Consider the following 19,626-nt stretch of genomic DNA (forward strand, 5'->3'; position numbering starts at 1 on the left):
GGATTATAGTCAGAAACATATTCTTATCTAACTTTTGATTATATCATTACCTCATAAAGACGATTAATTTTCGAAATATGGGTATTTGATGAATTACTTTGTTGTAACCTATGTTGTCTTGTCGACCTAACACTTCCAAGATGGCGGCGTCCACGAACGTGGTCGGGCCGTAACTTTCAAGAAAATCATAATTTTATCCATTTATCTGAAAGCCATATTCATTCAGGGGCCGCTAAATCCTTTAGGTAAGTCATATAGAATATACATATCTGACAAGACCGAAGTAATATCGTGTTGATGTTGGTAAAACACCCCTAACGTTTGTGATATTTTTCGTTCGAGTTTCGTAACATGACATGGACTACGAAGCCAGTTATACAAAATGTACCCTTCATGATGATTTAAGTTGTTGGGATTGGAAAGTCGGATAAAGAAAGATCGAAATGAGCTTTGTTGTCCTTCTATTTTGAGAAAAGCTTGATCGCAATATTCAGATTTCAGAAAAGTACACCATGTAAATAATTTAATACTATATATAATAGACACCCCCTACATACAGCTACAAAGCATTATAAATGTTACGTTTGCAATATACAAATTATGCCGACATATTCGTTCCCTCAAAATTCACGGTTATGTGTTAAAAGTAGTTTTTCTTTTCTTTAGATGTAACAGGATTCACCAGTTTTGTTTTATTTTGTCTTTACTTCCTATAGGTCCTTCTTTACCTGTGGATTGGGAAACGAGATTCAAGAATCACCATGGCAACCCGATTACTTCGCATACTCCACCTAAGACATCAAGCGTTGTCTCTCTGGAAAGGCACGACAGTCTCTGTATGGACAGGTTATGTGAATAGGACTCTTTTGTTGAGAAGATTACCCAGTAGCACAGTATCTGTGGTCAACAGTCAACACACAGATGTAGAAAGTGGTGTTACAGTAGTGACAACTGAAGGCTCGGAAGCTACAGACTTGGAAACTCAAAGGTTCACCTTGGAGACAAGGTTAAGAAATGCGCAGAGTCCAGAAGACGTCTGGAAGGAAGTGAACGAGGAAGGCATGACCGGAGACAACGCAGTTCTCGCGATCGCCAAGTTGCACGGCTTTACGCAAACCATGAAGGAGGAGGGAGTCACGAACGACGTGATTCTCCAAGACCCAAATTTCCTTGTCCTGTGTAACGTCGCCAACAATAGCGTGGCCAAGCTGTTCACTGGCAGCGTCCTTACGATGCTCAGGAACTTGCTGCTAATTGGTATGAACCCTGAGAGCAAGATTATCAAATCCCTGGAAACTGAAATCCGATGGCGCATGCGGCGGCTGAACATGTACCATCTCTGCTTTCTCGCGCAGTTCCCAATGCACGGCGATTCCACCACGGAGAGCCAGAAAGAGCTCATGAGCGAGGTGTTGCGGAATCTGGACATGCGCTGGACAGAACTTCGCGAGCCACGATCTGTAGTACAGCTGATGGTAAGCGTCGGTCATCTATCTACAGGCCTGATGGAGAAGCTAGAAGACAAAGTATTGGAGATGGCGGAACAACTATCGCAAGAGGAGACCGCAAGAGTGCTGCAGGTCCTAGCCAATCGCGGCAGGCGGACAGTACCTCTACTCCGTGCTCTAGCCTACCATCTGTCCCGCCGACAGTTTCGCCTCGACATCGACGTCGCCACCACTGTCGCGTATGCATTCGCCAACCTGAACTTCCCGAACACGGCTGTTCTGCAGAAGATGTCGGCGGAACTGGTTGAGCAGGTGCCCCAGCTGAAACCCCCCACCCTCATCAGCTTTGCGAAGTCCTACTCCTACCTAAAGTGGCACCACCAGCCGCTCATGGACACCATGGCTACTTATGTCATAACAAACCTGAAGTTTCTCTCAGAAGAACAGGTCAGAGCTTTTGGAAATCTTTCACTCTTTTGATCTCTAGAAATTTGTATTTTCCATAGATAGTAGCAGTGATTAAATATTACCTGAACTACTAGTAGACTATTTTGATTAAATGATAAGATATGTGCAAACCTGCACATTACAAGAGGGAGTTACAATGAATGTTGAGAAGCAGCCAAAAGATATTATATTGTCAAAACTAATAAAAGCATGGATTAAGTCTGATAGATTTGATAGTTAATGTATACAGTATGTACCGTATACTGTAACTCATTCTTTTTCTGCACTGTTGCAGGTGGCAAATTTCCTGCTGGCATTTGGGAGGCTGAACTTTACTCCAAGCAGTGCAGATGAGTTCTTTGATCAGGTAATTAAACATAATTACATAACCTCTATTCATTATTCATTATACATTACACAGTATAGCATTTTTATTTTCGATGTAGATACATTCATATGCCAGTCCTTTTGTATATGAAGAAGAAAGCAGCTAGCAGACCCATGATTTAACTTGTTTTAACGACACCTACCCACACATCATAACAATCCATCTGAAGTATATTCAGTTATATTAACTAAAAACAAAATTGCAAAGCCACAAACTCTATGGAAACATAATCTTGTAATCTAAGTGAAGATAATGATCCCTGTATTTCTCTATCCCCCAGGTCCTGCCCTATGTGACAGAGGGCCTGTCCTCCCTGCCCAAGTGGATGCAGCTGGACCTGGTCTGGTCACTGGCCATCCTGGGCAGACTGACCCCCACACTGGTGGCCAAAGTACTGACCCCATCCTTCTACATGGCGCTGACAGGTCAGAGGTTACAGATGATACTCTCTTAGTGTATTTTATGCTCAAAAAGCTTATAGTTAATGTAGTGTGTTTACAAGGGCTCAAATGTGCATACCTGTTCTTTCAGGTGATCACTGTTTCAGGGATTTTTACTTTGAAGAATTGAAGTACACATCTCATCTAAATATATATCTCATGGGTACAACCATTCATCCTCAATTTTGAAGTTAAAATCAATTCCTTAGCTCAGAGAAGAATATGTAGGTCTCCTTTTAACCTTTCCTCTGCTGCTTGACTTCATAATCAAGACAACTTTAATTTGGCGCATAAAGGATACTTTAGCAAGTAACATCTGTCTCTATATAGCTGGTATAACCACCCCTCTGCAAAACACTCCAGCTTTGCAGGCACGCAGTAGCTGGTTATATTACACTGAATGACCTGTCACACTTAACCTTTGCACATCTAGCTGTAAGCATTCTTTAAAGCAAAGATGCTCCTCCTATACTTGATGATACCTTGGTGATAACATACTTTTTTATTTGTTGATCTCCAGAAGGTCTGTCCTTCAAGGCTCAGTCCGCCCTCCTGAAGATTCTCCACATCCACACCACTGTCCAGCAGGAACTGACCAGTTACTCCGGCCCCTTGCTGACCGCCGAGTTCTGCCACCCCAGTAAGATTCACGTGAGTCCAGGGAAGAACAACAAGGCGGCGTTACCTGTAGTGGACACCGTAGCCACTGTGGTGGGGGGTCTGCACAAGCTACGGTCTGAAGTCGTCACGCCGTACGGGTGGACCATTGGTTAGTGTGAACATAGAATATATATTCATTTAAAGGTTCATCTGTGTTGCTAGAAGTCATTTTGAATCAAAGTTAAACTGCAAATTACCAACACAAAAATTGGACCCAAATTTACGACTGATCAGCTCCAGTCTTTGTCAAGGAATGAGCAATCCACTGCTCATTGAGTCACATGTTATATCTACATAACATGACGTTACAGAAACAGTGGATTGCTCATTCCTTGACAAAGACTGGAGCTGATCAGTAAGTCCAAATTTTGTGTTGGCAATTTGCAGTTTAACTTTGATTCAGAACAATATGTGTATTGTCTGTGTAATCAAGAAACTTGATTTCAGTCTCAATCCACTAATGTCATGTAGCTCTTGGCATTGTATGAAGCAACAAATCATGGATCTAAGAAAAATGACTTTTCATTGATGAAGTATTATGGTGAAAATGACATTTTTAATGTCAACTCAAATTCCCACCCATAGATTGTGAATTTGTGCTGGACAAAGATAACCGTGGCCTGACCGTGCACGAGTACCAGGCTGACCACATCCCTGGGGACCAATCAGAATTGATAGCACTACAAGACGGAAGCCACAGGTAAGTCACGCAGTTCTATAAACTGTCAATCAATTACTGAATGAACAACTCAAATGACTTTTCGAGAGTAGCTTGTAATAAGAAACACAAAATTCAAATGAAATTTCACTGCTTTCAGCCAATTTACAAAAGGAAAAGCAATGCAAGATAGAATGCAGAGAATGTATAAACTATTTGTATTGTGAATTTTACAATAAAAAAGACAGTTGTAAAAGTAGGTGACCTTCTAAAACTTATTGCACATACAGATTTACAGTACATACTGCATGTATTTTCCAAGTATCATTGTCTGTACATGTTGTTACCTCGGACAGTAACATGCAGAGTTGTCTTTACACCTGTTTTGCTGTCCTCTTCTTTATGGAAAATTTGAGTAAACGTACAAATAAACGTGTGTAGGTTTGCTGTGCTGGTGTGGGAGTATGGGAACTACTGCCATCAGAGTAAGAAGCTGCTGGGCAGGTTTGCCATGTGCAGACGACATCTACAGGCTGCCAACTTTACCTTACTGGAGGTGGGTTTGATAGGGTCTTGTGCTGTAGATTGTATTTTTGTGTTGATAAAAAGTCTGAGGTTTGATGCTTAGTGTTTTGAGCCTTGTGCTGTGGCCTGACATAAATGATATCCTGTGCCAATACAGTACATGTAGTATTGTAGAGTTGGATATTTCAAGACTTAGTCATCTTTTCTCATGTAACATTTCACACCAATGCACACAAAATCACACAACCAGAGACACACAATGTGCACATATTCAATCACACACACTCACACAGACACTTGTACATGGACATGTACACACAGACATACACACACAAACACACACAGAAACATTCACAGGCAGACACACACAAACATGCACACACACACACACACACAGAGACATACATGCTCTCTCTCTCTCTCTCTCTCTCTCTCTTGCACACACACACCACACATATACAAAAAACATGCAAACACAACCTCTTTCCATCTCTCACTCACAGTCTCTCTCTCTCTCTCTCTCTCTCTCTCTCTCTCTCTCTCTCTCTCTCTCTCTCTCTCTCTCTCTCTCTCCAATCTCTAGCACAAACATACACAAAAAGCATATCCTACGACTAGTACTAGGTCCCTCACCAATAGCAGTACATTTATGTCTAGATTTTGTTACTACCTGCCATTATGCCTACAATGTATATTAGTATTACATGCATTTATGCTTATGATGTTTTTTTACCACAGGTACCATTTTACGAATGGAAAGAGCTGAAATCAGAGTTCCAGCGGGTAGAGTATATCAAGGACAAGATACGGAAGGCTATAGCTGAGGAGGCCGTCAATGTATTATAGCCAGCCTGTACCACATAACAACTTTGTCAGAAAACCTGTAAAACGAACATAGAGTTTAGTATTATAATGTTCAAATGTTAAGATATTATCAACAGTTCTAAGGGTTGTTCCATTTGAGAAGAGGGTGATCAACGAATATTTTCACCTCACAACCACATTAATTTCAAGTCCCATCTCTCCTGCAGCTGCTTACATTTATTACTACATCACTCCCTTGGAATTTAATGGAATGATCCAAATTTGCAGTTGAAAGATTTTCTTCAATTAGGGGAGAATCCATATTCAACAGTGACTTTTGACACACATTTAACCTTAAGCACACTGATGTAGCAATTTGACACCTGATACCCTATTGGTTACAGCATTATGCAGTAGGGAGAAGGTTAAGAAAAATCTACATCCACAATAGGATGATGTTACAAAATGAATCTGGACCTTTTAAAATCAAGATGTGTTGCCTTTTTCTAAACGATATGAGATAAACAATGTAGTACTACCATACTGGAACCTGTGTATGCAACTGTCAACAAAATATGTAATGTTATGGAATTAAAATGTCTGTTGAAAAACACAAACCATTGCTATGTGTTTCCTACTCTTTATGTCTGAATCAGTAAGATACTATTTTACACCCATGTATTGCCCTTGCATTGAATTCCCATGGCTAACACATGAATATATATTTAGAGAGAGAGTTATTCCTTCTGAATCTCTAATATCTGCTACAGTTAGAAAATGGCTGTCCCTGGTGCTGAACACCACTCTCCTCACACAGGTAAACACACCTGTCCCTGGTGCTGAACCCTATCCACACACACCCCTTCCATGGTGCTGAACACTACCCACTTACAGTTAAACATACCTGTCCCTGGTGCTGAACACTACTCATTCACAGTTAAACATGCCTGTCCCTGGTGCTGAACACTACCCACTTACAGTTAAACATGCCTGTCCCTGGTGATGAACACTACTCATTCACAGTTAAACAGGCCTGTACCTGGTGTTGAACACTACTCACTTACAGTTAAACATGCCTGTCCCTGGTGCTGAACACTACTCATTCACAATTAAACATGCCTGTCCCTGGTGCTGAACACTATCAATACACAGTGTTCCTTGTGCTCAACACCATCCACACACATATAAACAGGTAAGCCAGTACAAATTCAAATATGTTTATTCACTCCTAAATCAAGACATGAGGGAACTTGAGCTTGCTTTCCACATCTCTTTCATTCCTGTTTCATTGCAATTGGTTATTCCACAGAGGATTAATGCTAAGACAATGATTTAGAGAGGAAACAAATCAGAGAGGCTCGCTGTTGAGCTGGCACGGACCCAAAATCTTGTCAGAAAATTGATGTGACAGAAGTGTGCTGGATAACAGATGTGCTATTCTTCCTATTTACTGGCATTACATGTAATATCAGTAGTACATTTCTTTGAGCAATGCCAGTAAAATTCACTGGGAACAAACATATAGCTGGATGTCTTGCTATACACAAAAAAGGGGCAGAGAAATTCAGGTTTAATTTGCTCTACACATGGACATCTGTTTGTTCTACAATCATCTAAAGTAAATGATAACATTTAGTAATTGATACAGATCGAGACAATACAAAACATTTCATTGGTTGATGTTTAGAAAATCATCAAGCCCATGTAATGTTTCTAGGTGGGAACTAGCTCAGATAATGCTAGAGTCAGTATACTGTACAAAATGTAGCTTGATACATTTGACACATTCGTTGTTGAGGCTAGTTTGACCCTTGTTTCTTATCTTTTTGTTCATTTGTATTTTTAATCTCCAACAGATGCTATTCATCTTTAAATAATCGATCGTGATGTTCTTCTATTCTGACATCACTTATCTTACCCCCCTCCCCTTCAGCTTTCCAGCTTGTGATCACGTGATCTATGACGTAGTTGAAGGTGTCCAGTACCACCAGCCTGTAGTAGTAAACTCGTCATCACCTGAGGCGGAGTGAAGAGAGAAAATCCAAGTGTGAAAATCCAAGTTTAAAACACCTGTCTTGAAAAAAACATTTCTTTTCCCAAAATAAAGGACAGTTCTTTGTTATTTCATTATGATAGGCAAAGTCATGGCCTACAGAAACGAATCTTTCCCTACCGATTTCCTGGCTCTCAGTTTTTCCTTCGCTTGTCTGTCCCGTCCGAACCGTTGGTGTGACGTCACCTGACGTGGCGACTCCGACTGTGCGATAGAGTTTGTCAAACCAACCTCTCGTGGCATCTTCGTCCTTTGCAGAGTCTGTAAAGATAGGAAAATGGTTTAAGTCGACAAGCTCTTTTCATGTCTTCATTTGGGCAAATCATGGCACAGGAGGGTTAGGGGACAGACCATTACAAGTAACGTTACATGTATATGCACAATAAACACCGGCAAGTCTTGGTATCAGGGCATTGTAGCACAGTTTTAGCTTATATATTTTCACCCTATACGATCCTTCCAGGTCTGTTGCATACTGCAAATTATTGGGAATTAATTGGGAACGAGCCGTTTTAGATTCGACATTCTTATGTATCGTTGAAACGAGTGAACACCAACTGTTCCTCTGCACTCACCATGATGATTGTCAGGTTTGGCGTCCTCAGGCCAGAACGTTTTGGTCACGTATTCCTTTACAGTCATCAGTGTCGTTCGTGGGGTGTCGTCATTTGTGCGTGGGTCTGGAGAAGTAGAAAAAATCAATACGCCGTGAGATCAAGGAAGACAAAGTAAAATTTACATTTCTACATGCATTCTTACGAATACCACATGAGTCATGAGCAACTATGCATTACTCTCCTCGTGTACCGATATTGTCAGCCTTGTTATTTGAAAACAATCCTTCTTTTTTCGGTATACGTTCTAGGACCGGGCACATCATGGAACCGAAATATTTTCGATAAAGTGTGAATGAATCTGTTTACTTTTTGGATCAGGCGGTAAAAGTGAAAAGGAGGTTTTTGCGGTGCTCTAAGTTCACTGTCACAGAAACAGTACTGTAGCACACACAAACATATTCGCGTTATCATGATTTCGTGGTGAAGAGACCTCGCGAATATTTCAAGCTTCACAGTGAGACCCGAGCACTGACCTGTTGCCTTCTCCATCGGGCGGCCTGCGTCCTTGAGGAAACTCGCGGTTGTCTTGTAGACGTTCCTACCGACCTGGAGCAGCCAGGTGAGCGGGTCTGGCGGCGGGAGTTCGGCCAGCTCGTCGAAGTGACGACCCCGGCGGTGCCAGAAACAGCTGTCCAACAGATAACTGTAGCGCCTGAGGGAACGGCAAGGTAGAAACATGCAGTCCAGCAGGAGTTTGTGCCATCCGGAGAGCTATATCTACAGTGCGTGTTATGTGCTATTGTGTATTAATGCCAACACTATTTACCAGGTCTACACTACAAGTAACCTAGGGTTAGGTTATATTCAAGTTAGTTGCCATTGATAGTAGTAGTACTAGTAGTACTTTCACGAGTATTAGATACAGTCTGGCATACAGAAGCTTGAGGATCCAAAATGTTTCTCGTAAGAGCATTCATTTAGTTCATTTAATGAACTGATTTGCAGGTAGGAAGAAAAGATGAGGAATAAAACAAGTGGGAAGTTGACTGTACACAGATACACATACATTACAGCACTCATGTGGTTTTAATAGTATACACCATGGATGGTAACTCACCATACGTCATCGGCGTCGGTGACGACATTCATGACTGTATCCTCGTCCTTCCAACCGTAGTCTGTCAGTGATGTCATCATGACGTCACGGCTCCTATCCTTGTACAAGTCACAGCGGACCAGTGTGCCAAGCCATCCGGTTTCCGACGGCTGGACATACGCAGTGATAAAGGTCTGTCTGTCCGTGATCTGGGGTACAAAGCAACACAATGGTGGATATGTAAGAACATCACAAGATAGCTTTCTGTTTCTTGAAATACTCCTATCATCAAAGAGAAAGACGTGATATACATTTAACAATCAATTCGTCGCAACCTAGATAGTCCAGCACTAAGGACAGGTGTGTTTGCCTGTGTATAGTGTTCAGAACCAAGGACAAACAACAACATGATAGATTCGGCAAAATCACGATACGTTGTCTCCTCTAGATTCAAGTATGTACATAACCTTTAAATACTGACTCCATGTAGCGATAATAGCTTGTTTTCGCAGGAAACAAGTCGTTTAGAAACTAGTAAAAGAGCTAACTGAAGATACATAAGTTGACCTCCGTGTGTTTCGTACCTGGTACACTCGGAGCGAGTCTCGGGTGGTTTTGAAGACGGGGAGTTTCTCCACCATGGTGAGTCCAACAGCGTCCTTCCGCGGCATGTGAGCCAGCAGAGTCCTGAACTTCTCGTGCTTGTCATCAACACAGCAAGACAGGACGTACAATATCACTAACTTCTTCAAGATGCCCATCTTTCCAAGGAGTTCGTAAAAAACGTGACTCAAAACTTGGGTTTCGCTGACGGGTGTTTTGTAAATAGAATCCGGTCGCTAGGCGCTGGTTCGAATTCGAAGATTCGATTCTTGACGCTCTGGAACGTGCTGTACATAAAACCATTCCTGCGCTTGCCCAAATACGAGTATCTCATTTTACCATTTTCTAACTAGGTTCAAATCTGACAGACAAGAATGTTAATCATTTTGTTTGCTCAATAGTTCTTTAAAGAAATGTTTCAAATATTGCTCACATAAAAGCTTCCAACTTTGTTCTGCAACTTCATGTAGATTTGTCATCATTTTAGCTTAACTTGACATTGAAGAACATCTTTGAATACGCACCCTTTTATCGCTGAGAAAAACTCTCTGTTAATTGTTACGCAAAACACGTTTATAGTAAAGCCTTCCATCTTCTTGCTGCCGCGGACGCCATCTTCGATTTCAAAAAACACCTGAAATTCCTTATTTGTCTTCGAATACCATGAGGCATGTTTGGCCCTTCAGTTACGCAACCTGAAAGGAGCAACACATAGTTCTTTTTTGTCCATACTTAGTCATTTCGGGTGGTAGCCCCGTGTACGAGGGAGCTTCAGGTGCAAGCCTCAAGCGTCAAACCTCTGTACGTAAAATAACCCAACTCACTCATGCGTGCTTGGCCAAAAAACGCGAGCCGTAGAGAAACCACATTGCACTACTATATATATATGAATGGTTTATTCTTGTCATTTGTCATTTCATGACACAAACATACAAAGGCAACCTATCAGCTGAACTGAGGTATGTCTTACAATCAGTTTAAAATCAAACAGATATACCTACATTAAAACATCACATATCTTAATTAACAAGGCTCAATTTAAAATATCTACTTACTAAGTGCTTTGTTATTGAGAAGGTCAACCAGGTACGGTAGAGTAGTTTTTCTATATCTACCTGTTCTACATTTGAATTGCGTTAACTGGTATTTAGACCTAAGGTTCTTGCCATGGAGACTCACACGGTTTGGAGGCAACCAATTGGAGAACGTCGTGGAGCTTAACAAGGAAGTAGCAAACTTAGCACATAGTTCGTTTCGTCTGTTACATAGAGATGGTAGTGACAATTGATTCAGTGACATGCTGTAGCTAACAAAGTTGGGGCCGAGAATTATACGACAAGCTCTTCTTTGTACATTCTCAATCGCTCGAGACTGGGCATTAGTAATACCTGGGTGCCACACAGGGCATGCATATTCCAGAGTTGGTCGTATAAAGCCAACGAAAACTAGTGTTAAGTCTGTAGTGTCAAGGCCATGTCTCTTAAGTACCCGCAACAAGTACAGTCTGCGGCTCCCCTTGTTTACCATCATGTTGACGTGGGCGTCCCATTTCAGGTTCGCTTGGAAGATCACCCCCAGGATCTTAGCGAACTGTACGACTTGAAGTGTTGATGATTTAATAGTCAATACAGGTGGGGGAGGGGGGTTTCGCGTGAAGCATATCAGCATTACCATGCACTTGGAAGGGTTGAGTTGCATGTGGTTGTCCTCAGTCCAACGTACGAGGCTATCGACGTCAGTTTGTAGCGTGGAATCATGCGTAACGGGTCTCGCCTCCGACAGGGACATATCATCCACGTACTTCCAAGCCTCGGCCGAATCTTCACTCACCGGAGACGCATCATTGATGAGTGTAAGGAACACAAGTGGTCCCAACTTTGTTCCCTGCGGAACTCCACAAGTAAGTGTCTCCCACTCTGACAAGACTTGCTGGTATTTTACACGCTGTTGTCTGTTTGACAGAAAGGCGCACACCCAGGGGATTATCGAGCGCCTAACGCCTAGGTCGAGGAGTTTCGCGACTGCAGTCAAGTGGTGCACGCGGTCAAAGGCGCGTGTGAAGTCAGTCAGGACAAGGGTGTTGCAGTAACCAGGCTTGTCTGTTGTACTAGCCAAGTGGTGGGTTAAGCTAGTGAGATAGTGCGTGGTGGATTTTCCCTTCAGTGATCCATACTGACGGGGATCTATAGTAGGGAGGATGTCGCTTAAGCACCATTCGGTGACAAATCCCTCACAAACCTTGGCGAAAATAGGTGTCAGGGATATCGGCCGCAGCTTTTCAAGACGTGGAGGTTTCTCCTTCGGAACGGGGACAACATCAGCCATCTTCCACACTGAGGGCACAGTCCCTTCTTGGAGAGATGAGTTAAAGATGTCACTGACTGGCGTACTCAGTTCGAACGCGAATTCTCGCACCAACCGCGCAGAGATACCGTCAACCCCGGATGCCTTGCCTAGTTTCACTCTGCGGAGCCGGTGGTACATCTCCCACACGGAGACTCTCGGGGGAGGACCAGGAGCGGGAAGGAAGGATGGTAGATCCGCAAGAGATAACGGAGGGAGCTGTTGGGATGCTGACGCCAGGTGTCGGTTGATAGCGTTGGCCACAGTCTCGGTGCAGGTCTGATCTACGCCTGGCACTTCAATGTCTGTGGGATCACTGCACAAGTTTGCCATCTGTTTGATGTTCTGGTACCATTTTCTCGGATCCGCAGATTTCAGGTGTTTGATGTTGTCATGGTAGTGCTTGTTCTTAGCAGTTGAAATTTCACATGCTATCTTGTTCCTTAAATGCTTCCAAGCGCAGGTGTCACCCTTCTTGAAAGCCCGTTGGCGTTTTGAGATCAGTGATTTGATCATCGGCGTGATCCAGGGCTTGTCTCTACAGTGGGTGCGTACTGTTTTGGCCGGAAGAAACTTTTCAATGGCCTGATTCAGGGTTGTGTAGAAGGTAGTAGACTTCGCCTGGGTGTTTGTTTCCTGGAGGACTTCATCCCAGTTGTGGGAAGTAATCCAGGACCCGAATGCCCTGAGATCAGAGTCTCGCATAGGTCTCACTACTTTCTTGCACGTGTAATTGGGTGGCTTTCTTCGTTCTCCGAATAGAAGGACACAGTTATGGTCGCTATTACCCACCGGGGGAGCGACAGAGGGTGATCTGTAAAAACCCCCTATGTTCGTCATAATCTGGTCCAAGACTGCGTTGCCACGAGTAGGTATATCCACCACTTGTTCTAGAGAATGGCTGCGGCAAAGGTGGCTGAAATCTAAACGGTTCAGGTCACCGAGCACCAACAAGCCGATGTCTGGGTGGGAATTCCGAAGTAAATCCATGGACTCTGACAGGTGGTCCAGTAACGCGTCCTCATTGGGTGACGCTGGAGGGTTGTACACTCCACAAAGAGCGATAGACGTGATCTCCCGGGGGAGCCATGGGGGACGAAGATGGACCCAGACGCATTCTAGTTCGGAAGGAACTGCGAGGTCGACAGGTTTCGCTGTTATGTAGTTCTTCACGTAAACAGCTACGCCTCCACCCCTCTTGTCGGGACGGTCCCTGCGGAATGAACTGTAGCCCTCGATAGATGTAGCCTCTGTTGGTAGATCTGAAGAGAACCACGTCTCAGTGACGACGGCAATATCAGCTTCACTGGAGGCTAGAACTAAGCTGAACTCGTCAAGTTTGTTTACCAGAGACCGTGTGTTTGTCAACAAGATGCTTGGCATACTTCGAGGTTGTGAGCTCTTGACTCGATCACACTTAATGGGACGCAGGTGCCGTTGACGGGTGTCCATGTTGATGACATCATGGTGGAATTGAGTACCGCTTACTGATTTGCATGTGAAGTGGCCATGTAGAGATGGGGGAGGGCGATGGCCAACAATGGTAGAAATGCTTCGCAGACAATTCCTACCTGCCTTCTTTCCCCGGGGTCTGCATCGTCGGAGCAATCCGTTGGCAAGCAAGGACTTCTTGGCGTGTGCGTCAATCGGGGTGATCATGGATCGTAGACTCTTGAGGAATTCCCTGGGGTAGCGACGAACTCCGATGGACGCCATTTTCCAAGATGGGTTGAACAAGTACAGTAGAGCTGATCGCCGCTAACTCTTCCGTGATCCAGTACCAAGCAGTTATCGGAGGTCTTGGACGACGTATGGACGTTTACACGACAGACGATAACACTTATATTGCACATAGACGGTTGCAGACACCGTAGGCGCCACTGTAGGGCGGAGGTATGAAATCCGCGGCCGCCCGCTACTACTAGCTACTTGAAAAAGCATTATGCTTCACTTCAATTGAAAATGACTGCTTTACCTTTACTTGAATAAGTATTTTCAAATCAACCAATTAGAAAATAGTGACATGAAATACAACGCATTTGCGCAGGCGTAGGAATGGTTGTAGGTACCGCACGTTCCAGAGTGTCAAGAATCGAATTTTCGAATTCGAACCAGCGCCTAGCGACCGAATTCTATTTACAAAACACCCGTCAGCGAAACCCAAGTTTTGAGTCACGTTTTTTACGAACTCCTTGGAAAGATGGGCATCTTGAAGAAGTTAGTGATATTGTACGTGCTGTCTTTTTTTGTTGATGACAAGCACGAGAAGTTCAGGACTCTGCTGGCTCACATGCCGCGGAAGGACGCTGTTGGACTCACCATGGTGGAGAAACTCCCCGTCTTCAAAACCACCCGAGACTCGCTCCGAGTGTACCAGGTACGAAACACACGGAGGTCAACTTATGTATCTTCAGTTAGCTCCTCTATTAGTTTTTAAATGACTTATTTCCTGCCTAAAGCGAGCTATAATCTCTACATCTGAAGCTAGTATCCAACGGTTGTATGTATATCTACCTATGATGAATGGAGATGAAAAAGTATCGCGCTTTCGTCAAATCTACTATTTGTTGTTGTTTAGACACTATCCACAATCACGTCTGTCCTTGAACACTATCCACACACAGTTAAGTATGACTTTGCCTGATGTACACGCCATCATTGGAAAGAGTCATACACCTATCCCTGAACACTGACCACACACAAGTAAACATGCCTGCATTTGGTGCTGCATCATCCACATAATGTTAACGTCACTGGTGGTGAAAACCATCCATATACAGGTAAAATATGTTCCCTGCGTTGAACACCGTCCAGGGAAAGGTACCAGTACCCTGTCTTTGTACACTATCCACGCACTCATAAACACATTTGTCCTTGGTGCTGAACACTATCCACGCACAGGTAAACATGTATGTCCCTAGTGATGAACACCCTCCATGGAAAGGATAACTAACGAATTTCCCTGGTACTGAACACACCATCTGCGAAGAGGATAACACACCTGTCTCTAAATACTCCCCTTATACAATTAAACATGCCTGTCCCTGGTACTGAACACCGTCCACGGAAAGGTTTACACACCTGTCCCTGCTGCTGAACTATCTGTATTGGAACGAAGAGAGTTGACGGATCCAAGTTATGTCTTTCTCTTTGACGATACGAGAATTGAAAGAAACAGGAAGCTATGTTGTGATGTTCTTACATCTCCACCCTTGTGCTGCTTCGTACCACAGATCACGGACAGACAGACCTTTATCACTGCGTATGTCCAGCCGTCGGAAACCGGGTGGCTTGGCACACTGGTCCGCTGTGACTTGTACAAGGACAGGAGCCGTGACGTCATGATAACATCACTGACTGACTACGGTTGGAAGGACGAGGATACGGTCATGAATGTCGTCACCGACGCGGATGACGTATGGTGAGTTAAGACGTGATGTTACGCGTATACTATTAAAACTATATGAGTGCTTTTAAAATGTGCATGTATACAAGAACAGTCAACTTCCAAATGGAACAAGCAAACGATCGAGAAAAAATGACATCAGTCCATGAACACCATTCATGCACAAGCGCACTTGTTCTTGATGCTAAACACTTTCTAAGGAAAGGGTAACACACCAGTACCTAAACACTATTCATACCTGTCCCTGGTGCTGAACACCATCAATGGAAAGGGCAATACACCAGCATGCCATACTGTATCAAATACTTGCAATACAAACTTGTAAAAGCCTGTTGGAAGTAATAAAAATAAAAATACCAGCTAACAGAGAAACACATATCACGTACTATATCACTCCGGATGGCACAAACCCCTGTTGGACTGTATGCTCCTACCTTGCAGGCGCTACAGTTATCTGTTGGACAGCTGTTTCTGGCACCGCCGGGGTCGTCACTTCGACGAGCTGGCCGAACTCCCGCCGCCAGACCCGCTCACCTGGCTGCTCCAGGTCGGGAGGAACGTCTACAAGACAACCAGGAGTTTCCTCAAGGACGCAGGCCGCCCGATGGAGAAGACGACTGGTCAGTGTTTAGGTCTCGTGTACTGTACAGGTTTAAATATTCGCTGTGCCTCTCCACCGCAAAATGTTGATTCCGCAAATATGTGTTTGGTCTGTTTGTGCTACAGGAAACACTGCGAAAACCACCTTTCCCCCAGACCGCAAAATTAAATCTTTACGACAACAAATGAATTTACAGTATTTTGATGGAAATATTTCGGGTCTATGATGTGCCCGGACCTAGGACGTATGCAAAAAGTCTTAAATCCTGATGATATTAGTACAGACAGTCACTGGTCTGGGTTAAGAAGAGCGAGGCGATAGTTGATCTTCAGACTTGAGGTATTCTTAGGAATGTATGTAGCAATATCAATTCTAGTTTGTGTTCCTAGATCTCACAGCCATTTTTTCTGCGGTTCCAAACCCAGGCACAGACGATGGTACCGAACGAACGACACTGATGACTATAAAGGAATACGTGACTAAAACGTTCTGGCCTGAGGACGCCAAACCTGACAATCATCATGGTGAGTGCAGAGGAACAGTTGGTGTTCACATATCTAGTGTTCACTCGTTTCAACGAGACATAAGAATATAGAATCTAAAACGGCTCGGTATAAACAGTCACCTTGAATCCCTGGCGAGTAGACAAAGGGATGAGTAACTTCAAATATAACTCTAACAGTTTATATAGTTGGACAGTATCCCATTCTTTACTTCCATCCCTTTCTATAAGAGTTGATCAGTAATTCTCATGCGTACATGTATAGTTTAAAGATGTACATGTAGAATGATGATTTAGTACCCTTCTTGTTTCACGTAGACTCTGCAGACGACGGACGTCGCCTGACTTGGACTGGGCTCGCTCAGGATGTTGCCACCAAAATTGGTCTGAACTACGTCAAGTCGACGATTTGGCCGGACGAGACGAGCGACAAGGCTACAGTGAATGGAGGAAGATTTGGTAGGCAAACAAGTACGGCTCATGTACAGCAAACCAGTTCACAATGTAGTGTATTGAAATATTTGCAGTGGTCTCATATTCGTGGTGCCTATCCATCGCAAAATCATGACACAGCAAAGATGCGTTTTTGTGGTACAGTTTTGTTTCGACCGCGCGTACCGCGAACTTACAACACCGCCAAAATCTCCTTTCCATTCCCAACGGGAAATAAAATCAACGCGAAAGTTAATGGATTACAATGATACTATAATTAAGATAATGAGTATACAACAGACCTGATAGGATCGTGGAGGGTGAAAATTAAGCATGAAATATGCTACGTTGTCCTGTTAGCAAGTTGGTCCACAAATTACTAGTGGTCTTGCCGACGTTTACGGTATCTTGTGAAGGGCTATAGTAGTAGTAGTAGTAGCAGTAGTAGTAGTAGTAGTATCAGTATTAGCAGTACTGGTGGTGTACTGTGTCTGCGAAGGACTGTCTCTTGCTTAAGTTAACTAAGACATGAAAAGAGCTTTTTTCTCAATTTTTTTTTCTAACTTACAGATTTTGTAAAGGGCAGAGACGTCAGGATAGGCTGGTTTGACCAACTCTGCCGAACAGTCGGAATAACCACGGTGTGGGGGTCAGGCGACGTCACATCAACGGTTCAGACAAGCGGAGGAAATACAGGTAGGGAAACATTCTTTTCTGTGGGTCATGACTTTACCTATTACATTGTATTATAAGAAAGAATATTCCTCTATACTTGGGCAAAGAAAACTTTCCATTTTCAAACTTGGATTTTCTCTCTTCACTCCGCCTCAGGTGATGCCGAGTTGACTACAGGCTGGTGGTACTGGACGCCTTCAACTACGTCATAGATCACGTGATCACAAGCTGGAAGGCTGAAGGGGGAGGGGGCGTAAGATAAGTGATGTTAATTAGATAAACATCACGATCGATTGTTTAAAGATGAATAGCATCTGTTAGAGAATAAAACACAAATGAACAAAAAGGTCAAGAAGAAACGATGGTCATTCTAACCTCAAGAGCGAATGTGTCGAATGTATCAAGCTACTTTCTGTACCATATTGACTCTAGCATTATCTGAGATAGTTCCCACACAGAAACATTATAGACTTGATTTTTTTTGGCGTAAACCAATAAAATGTGATGTATTGTCCCGATCTGTATCAAGTGTTAAATGCTGTCATTTACTCAAGATGAGTGTCAAACAAACAGATGTCCGTGTGTAGAATAAATTAAACTGAATTTCCCTGCCCCTTTTTTATGTGCAGCAAGACTAGCTCTGTTCATGATGTCATTGCTCAGCGAAATGTACTACACGTAATGTGAGTAAATGGGAAGAACAGCACATTTTTTATCTGGTACAATTCCGTCATGTCATTTTCCTGACAGCATTTTTGGTCCATGCCAGGTTTAAACCGAGCCGAGCCGAGTTTCATGTTTCCTTACCAACCACTGTTTGTCTGCGTATAAACTCTGTGGAGTTACCAATGAAATAGAAATTAAAGTGGATGTGGAAAACTTGTTCCTGACTTTCATGTTTTTATGTAGAGGTTTCTTAAGCAGTTTCCCAAAGAAGTATATTTCAATTGATCCTTTTTTGGTGTTTGTGTGTATGTGTGTGGTGTTCAGCACCAAGGACAGGCATGTCTACCCGTGTGTTGACAGTGTTTATGCTGAATACCAAAATATCTAAGACAAACATGCAGAATGGCACTCTTCTGACCGATGGATCGACTAACAACACCATTTTGATCACACTAACCATATATCATCTACAGAGGTGAATTCAAAGACATCCTATCACAGCAATTACAACTTGGTAGGCATACCAACAAATGCTGCACAGACCAGCGTCTCGAATTTCTCTCCAAGAAGCACAGCCTCGAGGAAACCAGAGGGTCATGGGGCGTGCTTTTCAGTCCATGTATATTTCATTGTAATCTTGTGAATGTTATCTGATGTATCAGAAAAGTTGACAACGAGATATCACTCTATAACGTAAGCGTGAACTTGCACTTTGCACTTAACACTCTAGACTGATCATAAGCAAACGTCACTAGACAATCTAACGTATTTGATTACAGAAACAATGTGAAGAAAATTATGTTTTCAAGTTCATGATCATATTATTCCTGAGACCAGCCCAGCGGGTGTCATGGAATTTGTTATGGAATTGGGTATGCATCGTTAGTGGCCTTTTGAAAAAGATTGCCTATGTTAAACTCCCTATTCTTAGTGCTGAAGGACCTTCCCTGTCCTTAGTGCTGAGGGACTTTTCCTGTCCTTAGTGCTGAAGGACCTTCCATGTCGTAAGTGTCCTTAGTGCTGAAGGACCTTCCTGTCCTTAGTGCTGAGGGACTTTTCCTGTCCTTTGTGCTGAGGGACCTTCCCTGTCCTTAGTGCTGAGGGACATTCCCTGTCCTTAATGCTCTAGTACTTCCCTTCCATGGTTAGCTCACTGGTCCATTTTAAAACGCCCACTTGCGGTCAATGATAGTATTGCAGCTTGTGACGTTCAGACTCCGTAGATGACAATCATGACATGTATGTAAACATCAAAGTAGCCTACTTTCATAGATTAAACTGTGTACCTTTGGCGCTAACCGTTTGCTGCATTTTCTTGCACT

The 19,626-nt window shown here is 43.3% G+C and overlaps 4 protein-coding genes and 1 long non-coding RNA gene across 7 annotated transcripts in view; 3 read left to right on the plus strand and 2 right to left on the minus strand.

The window, feature by feature from the left end:
- Positions 1-10,552, minus strand: part of LOC136445843 (uncharacterized) — a 36,472-nt gene extending 25,920 nt beyond the window's left edge. The window contains exons 1-4 of one of the 2 annotated variants that reach the window (XM_066444007.1): positions 9,661-10,552; positions 9,098-9,285; positions 8,514-8,692; positions 7,999-8,103 (exon numbers count right to left, since the gene is read on the minus strand). In XM_066444007.1, coding sequence (XP_066300104.1) covers positions 7,999-8,103; positions 8,514-8,692; positions 9,098-9,285; positions 9,661-9,837 — 649 coding nt within the window. In that variant the 5' untranslated portion in view covers positions 9,838-10,552. The remainder of the gene's footprint in view (positions 1-7,998; positions 8,104-8,513; positions 8,693-9,097; positions 9,286-9,660) is intronic. The other variant, XM_066444008.1, reaches the window with a different exon arrangement.
- LOC136446011 (FAST kinase domain-containing protein 4-like) lies at positions 124-5,987 on the plus strand. Of its 2 annotated transcripts, none has more exons than XM_066444274.1 (8): positions 124-245; positions 717-1,895; positions 2,191-2,262; positions 2,564-2,708; positions 3,244-3,492; positions 3,969-4,083; positions 4,483-4,597; positions 5,305-5,987. In XM_066444274.1, exons 2-8 carry the CDS (start codon positions 762-764, stop codon positions 5,410-5,412), a joined length of 1,938 nt encoding a protein of 645 aa, XP_066300371.1. In that variant the 5' UTR covers positions 124-245; positions 717-761; the 3' UTR covers positions 5,413-5,987. The 2 variants fall into 2 exon arrangements, with proteins under 2 accessions (XP_066300371.1, XP_066300372.1); XM_066444275.1 differs by having other exon boundaries at positions 3,247-3,492.
- Positions 10,366-13,738, minus strand: LOC136445772 (uncharacterized). The gene is made up of 3 exons (XM_066443911.1): positions 13,594-13,738; positions 11,204-13,284; positions 10,366-10,374 (listed from the first exon to the last, which is right to left on the minus strand). The coding sequence occupies exons 1-3, from the start codon at positions 13,736-13,738 to the stop codon at positions 10,366-10,368; spliced, it is 2,235 nt and encodes a 744-aa protein (XP_066300008.1).
- Positions 13,739-14,152: 414 nt separating this feature from the next.
- Positions 14,153-16,233, plus strand: LOC136445773 (uncharacterized). The gene is made up of 4 exons (XM_066443912.1): positions 14,153-14,399; positions 15,256-15,443; positions 15,870-16,048; positions 16,226-16,233. The coding sequence occupies exons 1-4, from the start codon at positions 14,223-14,225 to the stop codon at positions 16,231-16,233; spliced, it is 552 nt and encodes a 183-aa protein (XP_066300009.1). The 5' UTR covers positions 14,153-14,222.
- A 222-nt stretch (positions 16,234-16,455) lies between these two features.
- On the plus strand, positions 16,456-17,655 carry LOC136445648 (uncharacterized). Its single transcript, XR_010757434.1, has 3 exons — positions 16,456-16,553; positions 16,850-16,990; positions 17,534-17,655. It is a non-coding gene; the product is annotated as an uncharacterized lncRNA (long non-coding RNA).
- Positions 17,656-19,626: the final 1,971 nt, after the last annotated feature.

This window comes from Branchiostoma lanceolatum, chromosome 12 (assembly GCF_035083965.1).
Source record: "Branchiostoma lanceolatum isolate klBraLanc5 chromosome 12, klBraLanc5.hap2, whole genome shotgun sequence".
NCBI classification, from domain to species: domain Eukaryota; kingdom Metazoa; phylum Chordata; class Leptocardii; order Amphioxiformes; family Branchiostomatidae; genus Branchiostoma; species Branchiostoma lanceolatum.

What these genes read in the sequence shown, in the direction of transcription:
- LOC136446011 (XM_066444274.1), top strand. Translation starts at nt 762, where the DNA reads ATGGCAACCCGATTACTTCGCATACTCCACCTAAGACATCAAGCGTTG. An exon ending in CTTCTACATGGCGCTGACAG is followed by an intron (nt 2,709 to 3,243) that starts GTCAGAGGTTAC and finishes GTTGATCTCCAG; the next exon opens with AAGGTCTGTCCTTCAAGGCT. An exon ending in GCCGTACGGGTGGACCATTG is followed by an intron (nt 3,493 to 3,968) that starts GTTAGTGTGAAC and finishes TCCCACCCATAG; the next exon opens with ATTGTGAATTTGTGCTGGAC.
- LOC136445772 (XM_066443911.1), bottom strand. Translation starts at nt 13,738, where the DNA reads ATGGCGTCCATCGGAGTTCGTCGCTACCCCAGGGAATTCCTCAAGAGT. An exon ending in ACCCCGGGGAAAGAAGGCAG is followed by an intron (nt 13,285 to 13,593) that starts GTAGGAATTGTC and finishes GGTTCTCTTCAG; the next exon opens with ATCTACCAACAGAGGCTACA.
- LOC136445773 (XM_066443912.1), top strand. Translation starts at nt 14,223, where the DNA reads ATGGGCATCTTGAAGAAGTTAGTGATATTGTACGTGCTGTCTTTTTTT. An exon ending in ACTCGCTCCGAGTGTACCAG is followed by an intron (nt 14,400 to 15,255) that starts GTACGAAACACA and finishes TTCGTACCACAG; the next exon opens with ATCACGGACAGACAGACCTT. An exon ending in ACCGACGCGGATGACGTATG is followed by an intron (nt 15,444 to 15,869) that starts GTGAGTTAAGAC and finishes CCTACCTTGCAG; the next exon opens with GCGCTACAGTTATCTGTTGG.